This window comes from Garra rufa, chromosome 10 (genome assembly GCF_049309525.1).
Source record: "Garra rufa chromosome 10, GarRuf1.0, whole genome shotgun sequence".
Lineage (NCBI taxonomy): Eukaryota > Metazoa > Chordata > Actinopteri > Cypriniformes > Cyprinidae > Garra > Garra rufa.
Window position 1 is genome coordinate 4,079,874 of NC_133370.1, and position 15,874 is coordinate 4,095,747.

Consider the following 15,874-nt stretch of genomic DNA (forward strand, 5'->3'; position numbering starts at 1 on the left):
ACCAGTCTTCAGTGTCACATGATCCTTCAGAAATCATTGTAATGTTCTAACTGGTCAAGAAACATTTATTATTATTACATTATCACATCTATCATTAATCATAACATTAGAGCTAGTATAGTTAAACATACACTACCAGTCAAAAGTTTGTGAACAGTAAAATTATTCATGTTTTTAAAGTCTCCTCTGCTTACCAAGCCTGCATTTATTTGATTTTTTTAGCAGAAAAAGTACAATTTTAAAATATTTTCAGCATATTAGAATGATTTCTGAATCATGTGACAATGAAGAAAATTCAGGTTTGATCACAGGAATAAATTACATTTTACAATATATTCAAATTGAACTTCAAATAGTAAAAATATTTCACAATATTACAGCCTTTGCTGTATTTTAGATTAAATAAACGCAGCCCTTCTGTCAAAAACATTAAAATCTTACTGTTCAAAAACTTTTATACACTAAAGTAACATGAGCTCCATAGAAAGTACGTAAATACACCTGAGATCTGCAGCTGACCAACCAAAACAAGCAATCTGAGTAACACATCTATCATTAATCATAACATTAGAGCTAGTATAGTTTAGTATGGTTAAACATATTGTTCAAAAACTTTTGACTGGTAGTGTAAGAATGTGAATGTCTCCTCTGCTTACCAAGCCTGCATTTGATTTTTTCAGCAGAAAAAGCACAATTTTTTAAATATTTTCAGCATATTAGAATGATTTCTGAATCATATGACACTAAAGACTGAAATAATGCTAAAAATTCAGGTTTGATCACAGAAATAAGTTACATTCTAAAATATATTCAAATAGAAATCACTTACTTTAAATAGTAAAAATATTTCACAATATTACAGCTTTTGTCATATTTTAGATTTCAAAAACATTCAAATCTTACTGTTCAAAAACTTTTATACACTAAAGTAACGCGAGTTCCACAGAAAGATCTGCAGCTAACCAACCAAAACAAGCAATTTGACGTAACGCATTTCATCACCGATAACAAAATAAAAGCCATTACATTTAGTTTAACTCATCAGCCATTTAAATGAGCTGAAACACTGATGTAGTTGACAAAAGTCCCTGTGACAACTCACTGCCTGTCTCTTTCAGGCGGCCTGCTCTGGTCGTTGCTAACGCTAACGTTACCGCGCGGCTAACGCCTGCTAGCTCGCCATATTTGGACTCAAACGCGTTGAGGGCCGCCTGACAGAACGCTCGATTGTGTGTTTTATGTGTTTCTACCTGGTTGTCGAGTTGACTCTGGGTCTGGCCCTGCGTTTGGGTCTGGCTGGGCAGCGTAAAGTCGGTGAACTCGAACTCGGAGCCCTGCGTGTCGGCCCCGAGCAGCTCCGCTTCCTCCGTGTCCAGGAAGGTGAGCGTCTGCGAGCTCGGCCCGTACGCCTCCACACTCATCTTTTTCTGCCTTTTGCTGGCCGCTTTTCACAGAAAACAGCGAATAATCCCTCAGCAGTGCGGGAGAGTGACCAACCGGAGCGCGTCGGGCGACGTTTGTTTTGGTTCGAAGGCGAGAGAAGGAAACGGCGCGCGACGAGCTCGTGCAGAAATGAAAGCAAACGATTCCGGAGAAGATTCGACTCCCACTCGAGTGCGCGACGCGCGCTGACGTAGAGCGCACAGGAGCGGTGACGTGTACACACGTTTGATGTTTTGCAGGAAAAGGGCTGTTTTGTTTTGTAAATACGTTGCTGGCATGATCATAATAGAGCTTCTATTAATGACACATTGCTTAGAAATTGAGTTTTATCTCTTGGTAAATATTATATTAATTTTATGAAAAATATTTGGAACTATTTGGTTTTGCAAAAGTCAAAATAAAACATAATAATATACTGGTTGAATGAGTAGTGTGTTAAAATGACACGATGCACTCTATCTAAAATTGTTGTGTAAGTTTAATTGGATGTTTATAATTATTGTCGATAAAGTTTACAGAACCTCGTTAATGTTTGTAGAATATGTAATTTTTATGTACCTGTATATCCCAGTAACAAAACGACTAATGCAACTTTACTCAGAATTTAATCAAAAATGCTAAAAAAAAAAAAGAAAAAAAAAAAATATATATATATATATACATTTAAGATAATGAATTCATTAATTATTAATTAAATAATCAATATATATATATATATATATATATATATATATATATATATATATATATATATATATATATATAATCATTTTATTATGAAGTTGTGTATATTTACATTTATCTTACTTAAATTTATAAGCTAAATTTATATATATTTTATTAATATTTTGAATGTGTCATTGTTTTAATATTTTCCATTATATATATATATATAGATAGATAGATAGATAGATAGATAGATAGATAGATAGATAGATAGATATGATTCATATGCTTTCATATATTTAATTCAAGTTAGTTGGCAACATTTTTTTTTAGAATTTAATCAGAAAATGCAAAATAAATTTATACATTTCAGTTTAGGAATTATTAATTTAATGAATTATTATAAATATATATACTTTTATAATTTCATTATGAATTTGTGTGTATGTATAGATATATTTAATTTTTTTCTTAACTTAAATTTATATGATAAATATATATATAGATTTTATTAATATTTTAAGTTAGTTATTATATTTAGTTCACTTTCATTTTAATTTCAGTCAGCTTCAGTAATTTAGCCAATTTTAGTCATTTCCATATATTTTTACGTCTATTTAGTTTTGTATTTAGTTTTTTCCCATTTTCATTTAAATTTTAGTTAAGGTTGCAGTAATTTAGTTGTGAATTTTTGCCATTAAAAAAAATTGGTCTAGTTTTCTATATATATACTGTATATATATATATATATATATATATATATATATATATATATATATATATATATATACAACAGTTCGGTCTGGTTCTCAAATCTGATTGGTTGAGAACCTGGTATCGAGTGTGATATTGCTCATATATATATATATATATATATATATATATATATATATATATATATATATATATATATCATACATATAAAAATATTAAATCTATATAAAATATTAAAAAATATACAATTTTAGCAATTTTCTTTTTTTTTTACATTTTTATTATAATTTTTTTTACGTCTATTCATTTTTTTGCATTTTCATTTTAATTTAGTTGCAGTAATTTAGCCATTTTTTTAAATGTCTATGTAGTTTTGAGAAATGTTTATTAGTTTTATATTGATTATTATTAGTACATTAATTGAAAAATGTTGCCAACTAACTACACTGAATTATATATATATATATATATATATATATATATATATATATATATATAACAATAAAAAATATATAACTCTATTTTTATTTTACATTTTTATTATTATTATTTTTACATGTCTATTTATTTCTAGTTAAAGTTGCAGTAATTAAGTTGTGCATTTTTTGCCTTTTTTTTTTTTAATATGTCTATGTAGTTTTGAGAAATGTTTAATAGTTTTGTTCATTATTTTAGTACAAAAATGTTGCCTATATATATATATATATATATATATATATATATATATATATATATAGTATTATATCTGTATATACAATTTGAGCTATTTTCATATATTTTTACACATCTATTTCGTTTTTATTTTATTGCGTTAATATTCCATATAGTTTTGAGAAATTTGTATTAGTTTTAATTATTTTAGTACAAAAATGTTGCCAACTTGATATAATTATATATATATATATAATTCTATATATAGTTTCATATATCTGTATACACAATTTTAGCCATTTTTCCTTTTCAGAATTGAATAAAAAAATGCTAAATAAATAAATCAATTTAACATAATTAATAATTAAATTAATTGATTATTAATTTAATAATAATTAAAAATATACATTTTTATAATTTATTATGAATTTGTATACTGTAAATTTCGTAATAACTTAAATTTATAAGACAAATGTATGACATTGGAACAAATAAACTACTAAATAAGGCAGAAATCATTTATTGAGAGCTACAGTTTGTAAAAATTTTGTGGCAAATAAGAAAACAAAGAGAAAAAACAGCGTTCACATGAATGCTTACATACTCACTACTGTCATAAATGTCAAAACATTTAATACAATAAAATGGATCGGTGAAAACAGAAATGCTGAAGAGAACAGTGTTGTAGTTTTTAACATTTAAAAAGAATAAGATTCACAGCATAATCAGTTTGGTCCACTGTTTTTGTAATCGATAACAGATTCCAGTAAAAACCTTAGAAAAACAAGTTCAACAAAATGAATTTGCAATTCAAATGATATTTTACAATATCACATAATGGACTGAGAAAAGATGGTGTAATATAATATAATATCCAGCATTTTGCAAAGAGTAGGAAAGCAATGTAAGGAGAATAACGTCGACTGAGAGAAGACTAACATCACCTTACCATTTCACATTTCATATAATTCACAAAAATAAAAAACAAACTGCTGATAGCATTAGACCTTGAATTTCTCAAAAGGCATCAGGTTTAGGTGTCTTTATGATTTTATGTGGGACGCTGTTCATAAAAGGCTTAAAAATGAGGAAAAACATATTTGATGCTTGTATCCTAAAGTCTGTGTATTCACATTGGCACTTTAATAACCAGACAGACGAGGTTATTGTCTCTGTTATCATTGTCCGGGAGACAGATCATAGCTTTTATTTTGTCATAATTTTAGGTCTCCTCTTCACATCCACCCTTTGCACCTGCTCTTTAGTCTGTGAGGAAATATACTGTAATAATGCGTATACTTTCAGTCCAGTGTGTGTTTGGGGTATAATTGAAAGCTGCAGATGATACAGTCATGTTTGAAACAGTATTGAGATTCTATTATAGTTTAAAATTATTTTTTGTATTTTTTTTCTCATTATGTTTACATTTTAGTAATTTAGATGTTCTACATCCATATAGTTGTATTTTTATATTTTGCTTTCATTTTAATTTCAAAATGTTTTACCAGTTTAGTTGTGTTTTTGCCCGTTTTTACATTTTTAATGTCTACATAGGCCGTATTAATATTTTAATCTATTATTTTTTTTGTCCTCTTTTACTTTAATTTCAGTTATAGTAATTGAGCCAATTTTATTTTTCACATATTTTTTATATAGTTTTTAATATTTAGAATGTTTTTATTTAATTTTTTCCATTTTCATTTTAACTTTAAAGTTTTACCATTTTAGTTATGTTTTTACATTTTTAAATGTCTATCTAGAATGTATTAATATTTTGAATTTAAGTTAATTTTTTTACATTTTAATATTTTTTCTTTTGAATTTAATCAAACTTTTACATTTTAATTAAATTTTAGTTTTAGTAATTTAGCAAATTTTAGCCATTTTCACACTTGTTTAAATTTTGAATGAATTTTTTTTTCCCATTTTAATTTTAGTTTTTAATTTTATGTTGTTAGTCTCTTTTTTAAATTTACCTTTTAATGTCCATATAGACTGTATTAATATTTTGAATTTAATTATTATATATTTTTAAATAGTTTTTAATATTTTGAATTATTTTTTCCATTTTAATTTTAATTTTAGTTAGTTTAACAAATTTAGTTGTGCTTTTGCCAATTTTCTTTTTTTTAACATTTTTAATATCTATATAGACTATTAATATTTTTGGCATTTAATATTTTTTATTTTAATATTTTGTTCACTTTTACTTTAATTTTAGTTTTAGTAATTTAGCCAATTTTACCCATTTTTTTATAGTTTTTAATATTTTGGATGAGTTTTTATTTTATTTTTTTCCATTTTAATTTGAGTTAGTTTTACCAATTTAGTTGTGCTTTCGACAATTTTTTTAGACTTTTTTCTATATAGACTTAATATTTTTTATTTAATTTTTTTTTTTTTAATTTTGCCCACTTTTACTTTAATTTTATTAATTTAGCCAATTTTATATATTTTTTAATACAGTATTTAATACTTAAAGAGTTTTTATTTGATGTTTTTCATTTTATTTTAAATTTTAGGTAAAGTTGTAGTAATTTAGAACATTTTTTATATTGTCTATATAGTTTTGATCTTTCTTTTGTACATTTTAGTACATCATGTTAAACTAAATGAAAATGTAACTAGGCAACTAATAACATGGAATTTTTAAAAAAATATTTTATTTTAGTTAAGAAATTTTTCATTTCAAGTTACAAAATGTTTAATTGTGTTAAATTTGAATGAAACATAATAACCCTGGTTTCAATGGCGTTATACTACTGACAAACTGAATCTGTCGGACACTGATTTTAGAAACAAGACAGGAAGAGAAAACACTAGTTCTGTTTAAAAACTGTTTTAAAAAAATCATGGTTAAAAGATCTACATGTATAAGTAGTGTTTTTTACATTAGAAGTCTTGTTTTAATGCATAATACCAAATCTCTGCATGTTTCAAGTATACCCCATTAAAGTGCTTTCTTGCCTTTTTTGAACACAGCCGTAGGATTGAGTTTAGCACCTCAAACCAGCGGATTGATCCTAGTATGTAGCACACAAGTCAAGACACTGACGTCTTCAAATGTGCATGAACTCTTGAATCCAAACCGACGCTACAAGAGACTCGGCCCGTGTTCTCATTGGTCGTGAAGACAGTGTTTCTTTCCCTTGTTGTGCTCCATCAGTTCAAGCATCTCCAGGATGACGGCCCTGAGGGCCCGAGCGAGCTGCTCCGCGCTGTAGGGCTTCCCTAGAGGAGGAACGTGCACAAACGCAGACCTGCCCTCGCCCAGAAACAGAGACATGTAGTAGGTGTAGTCACACAGATACCTAGGAAAGAGTGTTTGTCACAAGAAACACTTAAAGGAATAGTTCACCCAAATAAACATTTGCTATAAATGAACGGTCCATGTATCATCTGATCATTCAGTTCTTCCACTTAATCTGGCAAACGAAAAATAGGCAAAACAGGTTGATGTTTCATTTTTGGGTTTTTCTGTATGAGCCAAAACATGACAGCTGATTTGTTTTTTCCGTTTTTCAGCTGGAAAACAAAATCCAATAAACAGGAAAACCAAAACGAAATAATACGGCTAAATTACGTTTTTCTTTATTTTCAGTTTTTGCTGTGTTTTACCGCTTTGCGCATGCGCAATGAATAGTGGCGTAAAAGCCTGTCTGGTACACTATAATGTAAAGATATGTAGAAGATACACGTCATGCCAGCCACACTTTTTTGCGCGTCTAATCGTGAAGTTGAATCAAATGATTCGAGATCCGATTGGAGAGCTTCAAAACAGTGGATCACGCAGTGTATACTTTTTTTCGGAGTTTCCAAAAAGCTCATTTGATACTTTGCTCACCTTCTCTATAAAATGTATTCGTTGTTTTAAATTAATCATTACTATTAATAGGCCTAACTTAGGATGTTTTTATTAAATTGTGATGACATAATACAGCTTCCATCGTATTAAAAACATTTCATGACCTGACACCCATTATTTTTTTCTTACCTAAAAAGACGGGTATATAATGCGCGTTGTCAACAAATTACACTAACCAGTCTCTCCAGGATTTCACGATTTTTTTTGTGATTTTTTTTTGCGATTTTTTTATTTATTTATTTATTAATAATTAGGATATCACATTATCATCCCCCCGGCAAATCGCACCCATAAATCGCCCCCATCCCCCCGGCAAATCGCACTTATATATACAATATTTATTTATTGCTATTTTCCATCAAGTCAAAAAAGAGTATGATTTTAATGTTTCTGAATAAATTATATTTTGTACATACATTTTGACCGCTCCCAGCACGATTAGACGCGCAAAAAAAAAGTGCGGCTGGCATGACGTGTATTTTCTACATATCTTTACATTGTGTACCACAAATGATGACAGGCTTTTACGTCGCTATTCATTGCGCAAGTGCAAAGCTAAAAATAAAGAAAAACGTAATTTAGCGTATTATTTCGTTTTGGTTTTCCTGTTTATTGGATTTTGGTTTCGAGCTGAAAAACGGAAAAAACAAATCAGCTGTCATGTTTTGGCTCATACAGAAAAACCCAAAAATGAAACATCAACCTGTTTTGCCTATTTTTCGTTTGCCAGATTAAGTGGAATAACTGAATGATCAGATGATACACGGACCATGAACTCCTCAGAGTTTGGAGAAATGTGTCTTCACTTGGTCACCAATGTATGTGAATGGGTGCCGTCAGAATGAGAGGCCAAACAGCTGATTAAAAACATCACAATAATCCACGAGTAATCCACACCACTCCAGTCCATTAATTCATGTCTTGGGAAGCAAAAAACTGTGTTTGTAGGAAACAAATCCATCATCAAGACGTTTTTAACTAAAATACAAGTTTATAATCCATTATAACACTTCCTCAAGTGAAAAAGTCCATCTATTGCCTCCTCCAATAAATACAAAATACTACATTTTGGACTGTTTTGGCTTGAAAACGGTGCTTGATATGTGCAGATTTCTCTCCTGATTCAGACCAGACCACTTTCCACTGAAGAAAGCATTATTATGAATCATGGGCTGATGGACTGGAGTGGTGTGGATTACTTGTGGATTTTTGTGATGTTTTTACAGGGTGTCTACAGGTTTGACCAAGTTAAATTTAAGACATTTTAAGACTTTTTAATACCATTTTCAAACAAAATTTAAGACCAAATTGAAAGTCCCGCAAAAGTCTAGCACAAAACTATGAAGATATTTTAAATTATTATTTTATTTAACTGATTATTCTTGGGAATATTCAACAGAAAACACTATTCCAGAAGAAGAAATTATTTTCTATTCCATGACAAAGTCAAGGCTCTCACACACTTTGAAGCCAATGTAACAGTGTAACAAACACGGATTTTGAGTCATGGATCGGATCATTTTTCGGATCAGAAAAAAAAAAAAAAAAAGTTTGTTTTTTCCTAATTACTGAATGCTACTTTAGGCTACTTCTCATCCACAGCAAAAACTACTATCTGAACTAAAGTTCAGTAACAAAACAAGAACAATTACACAAATGACAAGTGTAAATGAATACAACATAAAGTTAGTAATAAAATCAATAACACTAGTATTCAGGAGGGGAAATTTAATAATTAATTGTAAAATAACTAGTGTTTCTCACTGCAGGTATTTATAGGACGCTGTCTCTTTAAGGCCAAATGCCCAAACCGAATACTGGCACGCATCTCTTTCTCAGCTGTTTCGGTTCACTGAAGACATAAACGACTGTTAAACAGAATACCAAAACGGGTATTAAGACATGACTTGGTATGTACGTTTCCGTTCAAATAGCAGTTAAAGAGGAATCAATCTGTGTGAATCGCGCCGCGCGCCTCTCTCTCCTCTCTCTCTCTCTGCGCGTGCTCGCGCCAGTTGTGTGCGGCAACGTAAAAACATGTGCTAATTATAAACTTTTACTCTATGATGGTTAAACTTAACAGCTAATCTGCGATTCAAATGCGTGTAGTTGGGCGGAAACCCGCTAAATCTGGCAACACTGAGGCGTTGTCAAGCAAGCGCGTGTCTAGCAACAGAACAGATTTAGAACCTGCGCAGGAGATTCTCCTCAAAACGATAAACTTTTCCTTTTCAAAGTGTAAAAAATTTAAGACCCTTGGATTTAGATTTAAGACAAATTAAGACATTTAAAGGCCTTATTTTAGGACAACGGAATTTAAGACTTTTTAAGACTTTTTAAGGATCCGCGGCCACCCTGTTTTATCAGCTGTTTGGACTCATTCTGACGGCACCCATTCACTGCAGAGGATCTATTGGTGAACGAGTGATGCAATGATACATTACTTCAAATCTGATGAAGAAACGAATTTATCTTGGATGAGATTAAGTACATTTTTAGAAAAAGTTCTTTTTTTCAAAGAATGATTCCTTTAAATCAGGGTTTTTTCTTTTCCCTTTATAAAGGTCCCAGTTAGAACTAAAATGGGTTTAATGAGATTATTACCAGTTTATTAACAGTTTTTAGTATTGAAAGGAAAACTACATATATGACAGTTTAAAGAAATTGTTCACCCAAAAAATGTTCTGAAAATCTACTCATCCTCACGCCGTCCAAGATGTAGAAGAGTTGTTTCTTCATCAGATTTGGAAAAATGTGTCTTTGCATCACTTGCTCACCAATGAATCCTCTGCAGTGAATGGGTGCCACCAGAATGAGAGTCCAGATATCTGATGAAACCATCACAATAATCCACAAGTAATCCACACCACTCCCGCCCATCAGTTAACATCTTGAGAAGACAAAAGCTGTGTGTTTTCAAGAAACAAATCCGCCATTAAGACGTTTTAGCTTCAAATCATTGCTTCAGAGTAAAATACAAGTTCATAATTCATAATAACACTTCCTCCAGTAAAAACATGGTCTGGTCTGAATCAGGAGAGAAATCCGCACAGATCAAGTAGCATTTACAAGCCAAAACAGCTCTAAACAGGAGATGGACTTTTTATTATGGAATATGGACTCCTATTTTAGCCAGAAGCAACGGATTAAAGCTAAAAATGTCTTAATGATGGATTTGTTTCTTTCAAACAAACAGCTTTTGTTTTCTCAAGATGTTAACTGATGGACTGGAGTGGTGTGGATTACTTGTGATGTTTTTATCAACTGTTGACTCTCATTCTGACGGCACCCATTCACTGCAGATGATCCATCGATGAGCAAGTGATAGAATGTTACATTTCTTTAAATCTGATGAACAAACAAACTCATCTACATCCTGGTCTAAGAGTGAGCAAATTTTCAGCACATTTTTATTTTTGGGCAAACTGTTTCTTTAATAGTCAGACAGCATTTTAAGACTAGCTGGATTTAGAAAGCACACGTTCTCAGGCTCACTTTTCTTTTTACCGGATTGCATGTTTAGGATTCATACAAATATAACTTTTAGAATTTAAAATCAAATTGGATTTACTGCGATTGGTTTAAGCTGTAAAGGGGTCATCGGATGCATTAATGTGTGTTGGCAGTTTGTGTACACAACCATCCTACAATGATAAAAACCTACCCAGTGTTTTTTTTTTTAATCTTTAAAAGTAATATCCCCTTTTTCAAATCAGCTCATTCTCGGCTTCTTGTTGTTGTGACGGCACACAGTTGATTGACATGAGCGTCTTACCTTAGACCCGCCCTCACCGAACTGAAACAGTCTGAATATGACCACCATTGTGTGACTCAGGTGCAGGGGAAGACTGTAATTGAACGATTGAGGTGTTCTGTTGTTGGATGTAATAATGAACATAGCAGTTGTCATTTACTCCCGAAATCTGAGCCGTTGAAGATGCAGAGAATAACGTTACTTTCATTTTTAAAAAGGAAAGCACCGATCTACATATGCGTCTATGTTCGTGTGAATCATTCCTGATGCAGCTTCACCCACAGCAGGAGTGAATATAAGGGGTTTTTATGCATTTTTGCAAACGGCTTTTCTTAATAATGTGCTCGTTGGCAAGTTTCGCCACCAAACGCGGCTAAATGTGGTTAAAGTAAACATTACGGCTCATCATCCCACATCAGAGAGGGGCGGGGCAAGCAGAGCTCATTTGCATTTAAAGGAACATGCAATAAAATTAGTTGATTTTTTGCAGAGCTGATTTTGACAAGGTAAAAGGGTGTTTTTTACACTACTATTGAGAATTTTTAACCAAAGTATATTATAGACTTTTCATTAAGACCCTAAAGAATCATATGAACTTGTGGAAAATGGGCATCCGATGACCCCTTTAAAATGTAATGCCATATCAGCTTCTCAGGCTATCACATGGCAGACACAGAGTCAACATTTAACTAACAATACAAAACATTGAATAAAATATATCATAGAAAAAAATACATTTCTTTCTTTAGAAATCTCTAAAACTCTTCAAATGTACTTGTGATAAAAAAAAAGTACAACATCTTACAAAATAAGTACTTTGAAATTTATCCTAATAATAAAAAAAAAATCACTGTCACATGGCTGTCAGTATTGTGTCATGTTTTCCTAGTGTTTTTCCCCCTCTGTTTCTAGTACATTTGGTTTAGTCCTTGTTTCACCCCTTTGGGTTTTTATTAGTTGGTTCAGTCTATGCCCATATTTGTACTTCCCATCGTTATCTCGTTTGTAGCCACTCCCCTGTCTAAGTGTTTAAATAGTCTTCAGTTCCTCACTTCCCTCGTCCGGTGTTAACGTCTCATGGTGTTTGTCTGCTCCTCTGGGGTTTTTTTTCCAAGTTTCGACGTGTTTGTCTATTCCCTGCCTTTTGTTTTGTTTTGTTATTAATATGTGACCCTGGACCACAAAACCAGTCATAAGGTTAAATTTTACAAAACTGAGATGTATACATCATATGAAAGCTCAATAAATAAGCTTTCTATTGATGTATGGTTTGTTAGGATAGGACAATATTTGGCCGAGATACATCTATTTGAAAATCTGGAATCTGAGGGTGCAAAAAAATCTAAATACTGAGAAAATCAAATTAAGTCCTTAATTAATTGTTAAGAACTTAATTCTCCAAATTAAGTTCTTAATGCATATTATTAATCAAAAATTACATTTTGATATATTTACAGTAGGAATTTTACAAAAAATCTTCATGATACATGATCTTTGCTTAATTTCCTAATGATTTTTGGCATAAAAGAAAAATCAATAATTTTGACCCATACAATGTATTTTTGGCTATTTCTATAAATATACCCCAGCGACTTAAGACTGGTTTTGTGGTCCAGAGTCACATATATCAATGTTTTGTTTAATACTCCCATTCCCTCGTCTTTTCCCTGGTTCCTCATCTCTCCGCACGTGTGACAATGGCATTAAAAAATGGATGGATCTACAATGTTGGCGCTGCAAAACTGACATTTTGATGCTTCTCTGTCCTTCAATAGATGCTCATTAGTCAGTCGAATACAACCTTTGGACTACATGCAAACATCTGTTATGTCAAACCATTCATGGCAACACCCAGTAAAAATCAACATGCACTTTTATGGTCCTTTATTATTTATTTTGAAGATCCTGCAAGGTTAAAGAGTTTTTACTCTGATTCTGACGGCACCCATTCACTGCAGAGGATCCATTGATAAGCAAGTGATGGAATGCTACATTTCTTTAAATTTGATGAACAAACAAACTTATCTACATCTTGGTCTAAGAGTGAGTTTTTAAAAGTTTTTACCTGCCGGCATCCTTTGATACGGACACAGAGACGCCGAGGCCGGAGGAGTTGACTCCCTTACAGACGGCGTCCATGTCAATGACAGAATGAATGCAGTCCGGTCCTCCCTCCATACAGCAGCGTGAATCCGGACAGAAACTGCAGTTGTCGAGACGCATGTAACCGTGATTATGACCGCACTGTTCAAGAGTTACTGTAGTGGCCATCCCGGAAACACCAACGTGGACCACTAACTTTGAAAAAGCAGACAGAAAAGTTTTTTTTAGTCATTTAAAATAACAAATTGATGAAATGTACTCCTAAATTATGAAGATGAACCGTTAATACTTTTATATACGGTCGTGGCCAAAAGTTTTGAGAATTACATAAATATTGGAAATTGGAAAAGTTGCTGCTTAAGTTTTAATTTTTGATCAAATTAATGCAGCCTAGATTAGCATAAGAAACATCTTTAAAAACATTAAAAATCAAAACTTCTGAACAGCAGTGTATGTTCATAAATAATTATAAAACGAACTAATAAAACAACAACAGAAGCATAATATTGTTACGCTACTTGAGGAAGATGCTCTTTCCATAGAGTTGGCAGAAGACTCTGGACCGCCTGATACTCCACAGGAACTTCAGCAACGTGAAGGTTGATATCATGACCCAAACCCAGTTTCTCCAGCTCCTGACAAGAGGAAATGTTTTTGTTAAAGTCACGCAGGTGCATACAAACACACAGGGAATACAGCTCATAGTTCACACTTGATATGATATACTCATTTCCTCCCAGTGTGAATATCATACCTGTACTGCCACCCAGCTGGCATTCACAGCATGTTCACCGAACGGCTCAAAACCTACGGAAACACAGAGAAACACAATCGTATGGCAGATAAAATGTAATGTTTTATTACAGACTGCTCTAATATTTCATTCTGAATGGTCAAACATTTAACCTGATGACATTGCACTGAATAATTAATCATTGTCTTTGGTAAGTCTCTTGTATCACTCACACTTTCTTTCTCAGTCAGCAAAATATAAACCCTGCAGTCCAGAGTCTAAGATCTTATTTAGCTTTAAACAGGACATAATGAGTAACTCTTGCATTTGAGTTTTAGATGAGATCAACACAGAACCCAGAGTCAAGGAAAACTCCTTCCTAAACTTCTCTAGAAAGCTATTCTTTACATTTCTAGACTTTTTAAAGCTAAATTAGGAAAAAACATAGACATATTTAATTAAAATGTGCAATGATGATGGATTTTTTTATTTTTTTTGCTCAGGAATAAAAAGCAAAAATGCAATTAAATTAAACAGAAAACTATTTAAAAAAATGGGGGGGGGGGGGGGGGGTAAACAACAATTTAAAGTAGTATTACACTAAATTATTGACTTAAACTAAAACTTAACTAAAACGGAAAATCAAGATAAATTCAACTTAAAACAACAGCAAAAAGCAATAAGAATGATAAAGGCACATAAAGATTACTAAACATTTACCTAAAATTAATAATAAAAAATAGATTATCAATGCTCAAATTATGGCTTAAAAACTATAAAAGTATATAAGTAAAATTTAAAAGCCTTCAAAATTATTCTTAAAAATATCATACTATATGCTGTCCTGGACCACAAAACCAGTCATAAGGGTGATTTTTTTTTTTTTTTATAAATAATCTTTCCATTGATGTATGGTTTGTTAGGATAGGACAATATTTGGCTGAGATACAACTATTTGAAAATCTGGAATCTGAGGGTGCATATATATATTTATATGTGTGTGTGTGTGTGTGTGTGTGTGTGTGTGTAAATAAATAAATATATAATTATTGTAAATGACCCAAAAACCACGATGGGTTTACCATGGTAAATACAAACATTTAGTAAATAGTGAATGTCCAAAAACACTAGAATCATAATAATTGCAATAAATAAATAAATAAAAATAAATAAATAGTTCAGTTTTAATTTATTTCCATTCAGTAATTTTAGAGCTTAACTTAATTTAGTTATATATATATATATATATATATATATATATTAGGGCCGGGACTCGATTAAAAATTTTAATCTAATTAATTAGAGGCTTTGTAATTAATTAATCGAAATTAATCGCATTTTAATCGCATGTAAATATTTGACCTGAGAACAGTGAGAATTAAGATTTTTACATGGATTTTTAGTATACCATTGAATAATGACAGAATACATAAGCTTAAGCAATAAAATATTGTTTATTTTTGTTCAACCAAGTCCAACAGACCAATGCAATATTGCCATTAAGTGTAGCAAGAGGCACGTTCTTTAAGGAGTCTTTCATTCCGAGAACTCTGCTCTTGTGTTTGCTTAATTATGCATTTAAACTTTAATGACCAAACCTATCATTACAAATGTTGCTGCACATGGAATATAACGCGGATAACATTTAAAAAATAGTTTTTATCAGGTTACACACTGATTATTTATCACTCAAACCCCTTTCTCTACCTGTCCGTTGGTCGCGTATATCCTCCATGTTTGTAGTTTTTTAACACTTTTTATGCGTGTTTGTAGTTCTAATCGAATCCTCGTTCACGGCGCAGTGTGTTGCGGGCAATATAAACAGTTAAGAGTGTGCATTGATCGTTAAGTACTAGACCATCCGGGAATCTTTGGAATACTTTTTAAACATACTACGATTTGGGACATACAATACTATTTAGGACGGACGTCTTTGGCTTGTCTG

General features: G+C 31.5%; 2 protein-coding genes across 3 annotated transcripts in view; both read right to left on the reverse strand.

Moving 5' to 3' along the window:
* The window catches only part of LOC141343707 (regulator of nonsense transcripts 1), a 33,583-nt gene extending 31,987 nt beyond the window's left edge, over positions 1–1,596 (reverse strand). For both annotated transcript variants that reach the window (XM_073848336.1, XM_073848335.1), the window contains exon 1: positions 1,251–1,596. In XM_073848336.1, the coding sequence (XP_073704437.1) occupies positions 1,251–1,421 (171 nt within the window). In that variant the 5' untranslated portion in view covers positions 1,422–1,596. The remainder of the gene's footprint in view (positions 1–1,250) is intronic.
* A 2,382-nt stretch (positions 1,597–3,978) lies between these two features.
* pgpep1 (pyroglutamyl-peptidase I) overlaps positions 3,979–15,874 on the reverse strand; it is a 15,559-nt gene continuing 3,663 nt past the window's right edge. Inside the window, exons 2-5 of the mRNA XM_073848831.1 lie at positions 13,951–14,003; positions 13,715–13,831; positions 13,159–13,391; positions 3,979–6,785 (exon numbers count right to left, since the gene is read on the reverse strand). Coding sequence (XP_073704932.1) covers positions 6,593–6,785; positions 13,159–13,391; positions 13,715–13,831; positions 13,951–14,003 — 596 coding nt within the window. The 3' untranslated portion in view covers positions 3,979–6,592. The remainder of the gene's footprint in view (positions 6,786–13,158; positions 13,392–13,714; positions 13,832–13,950; positions 14,004–15,874) is intronic.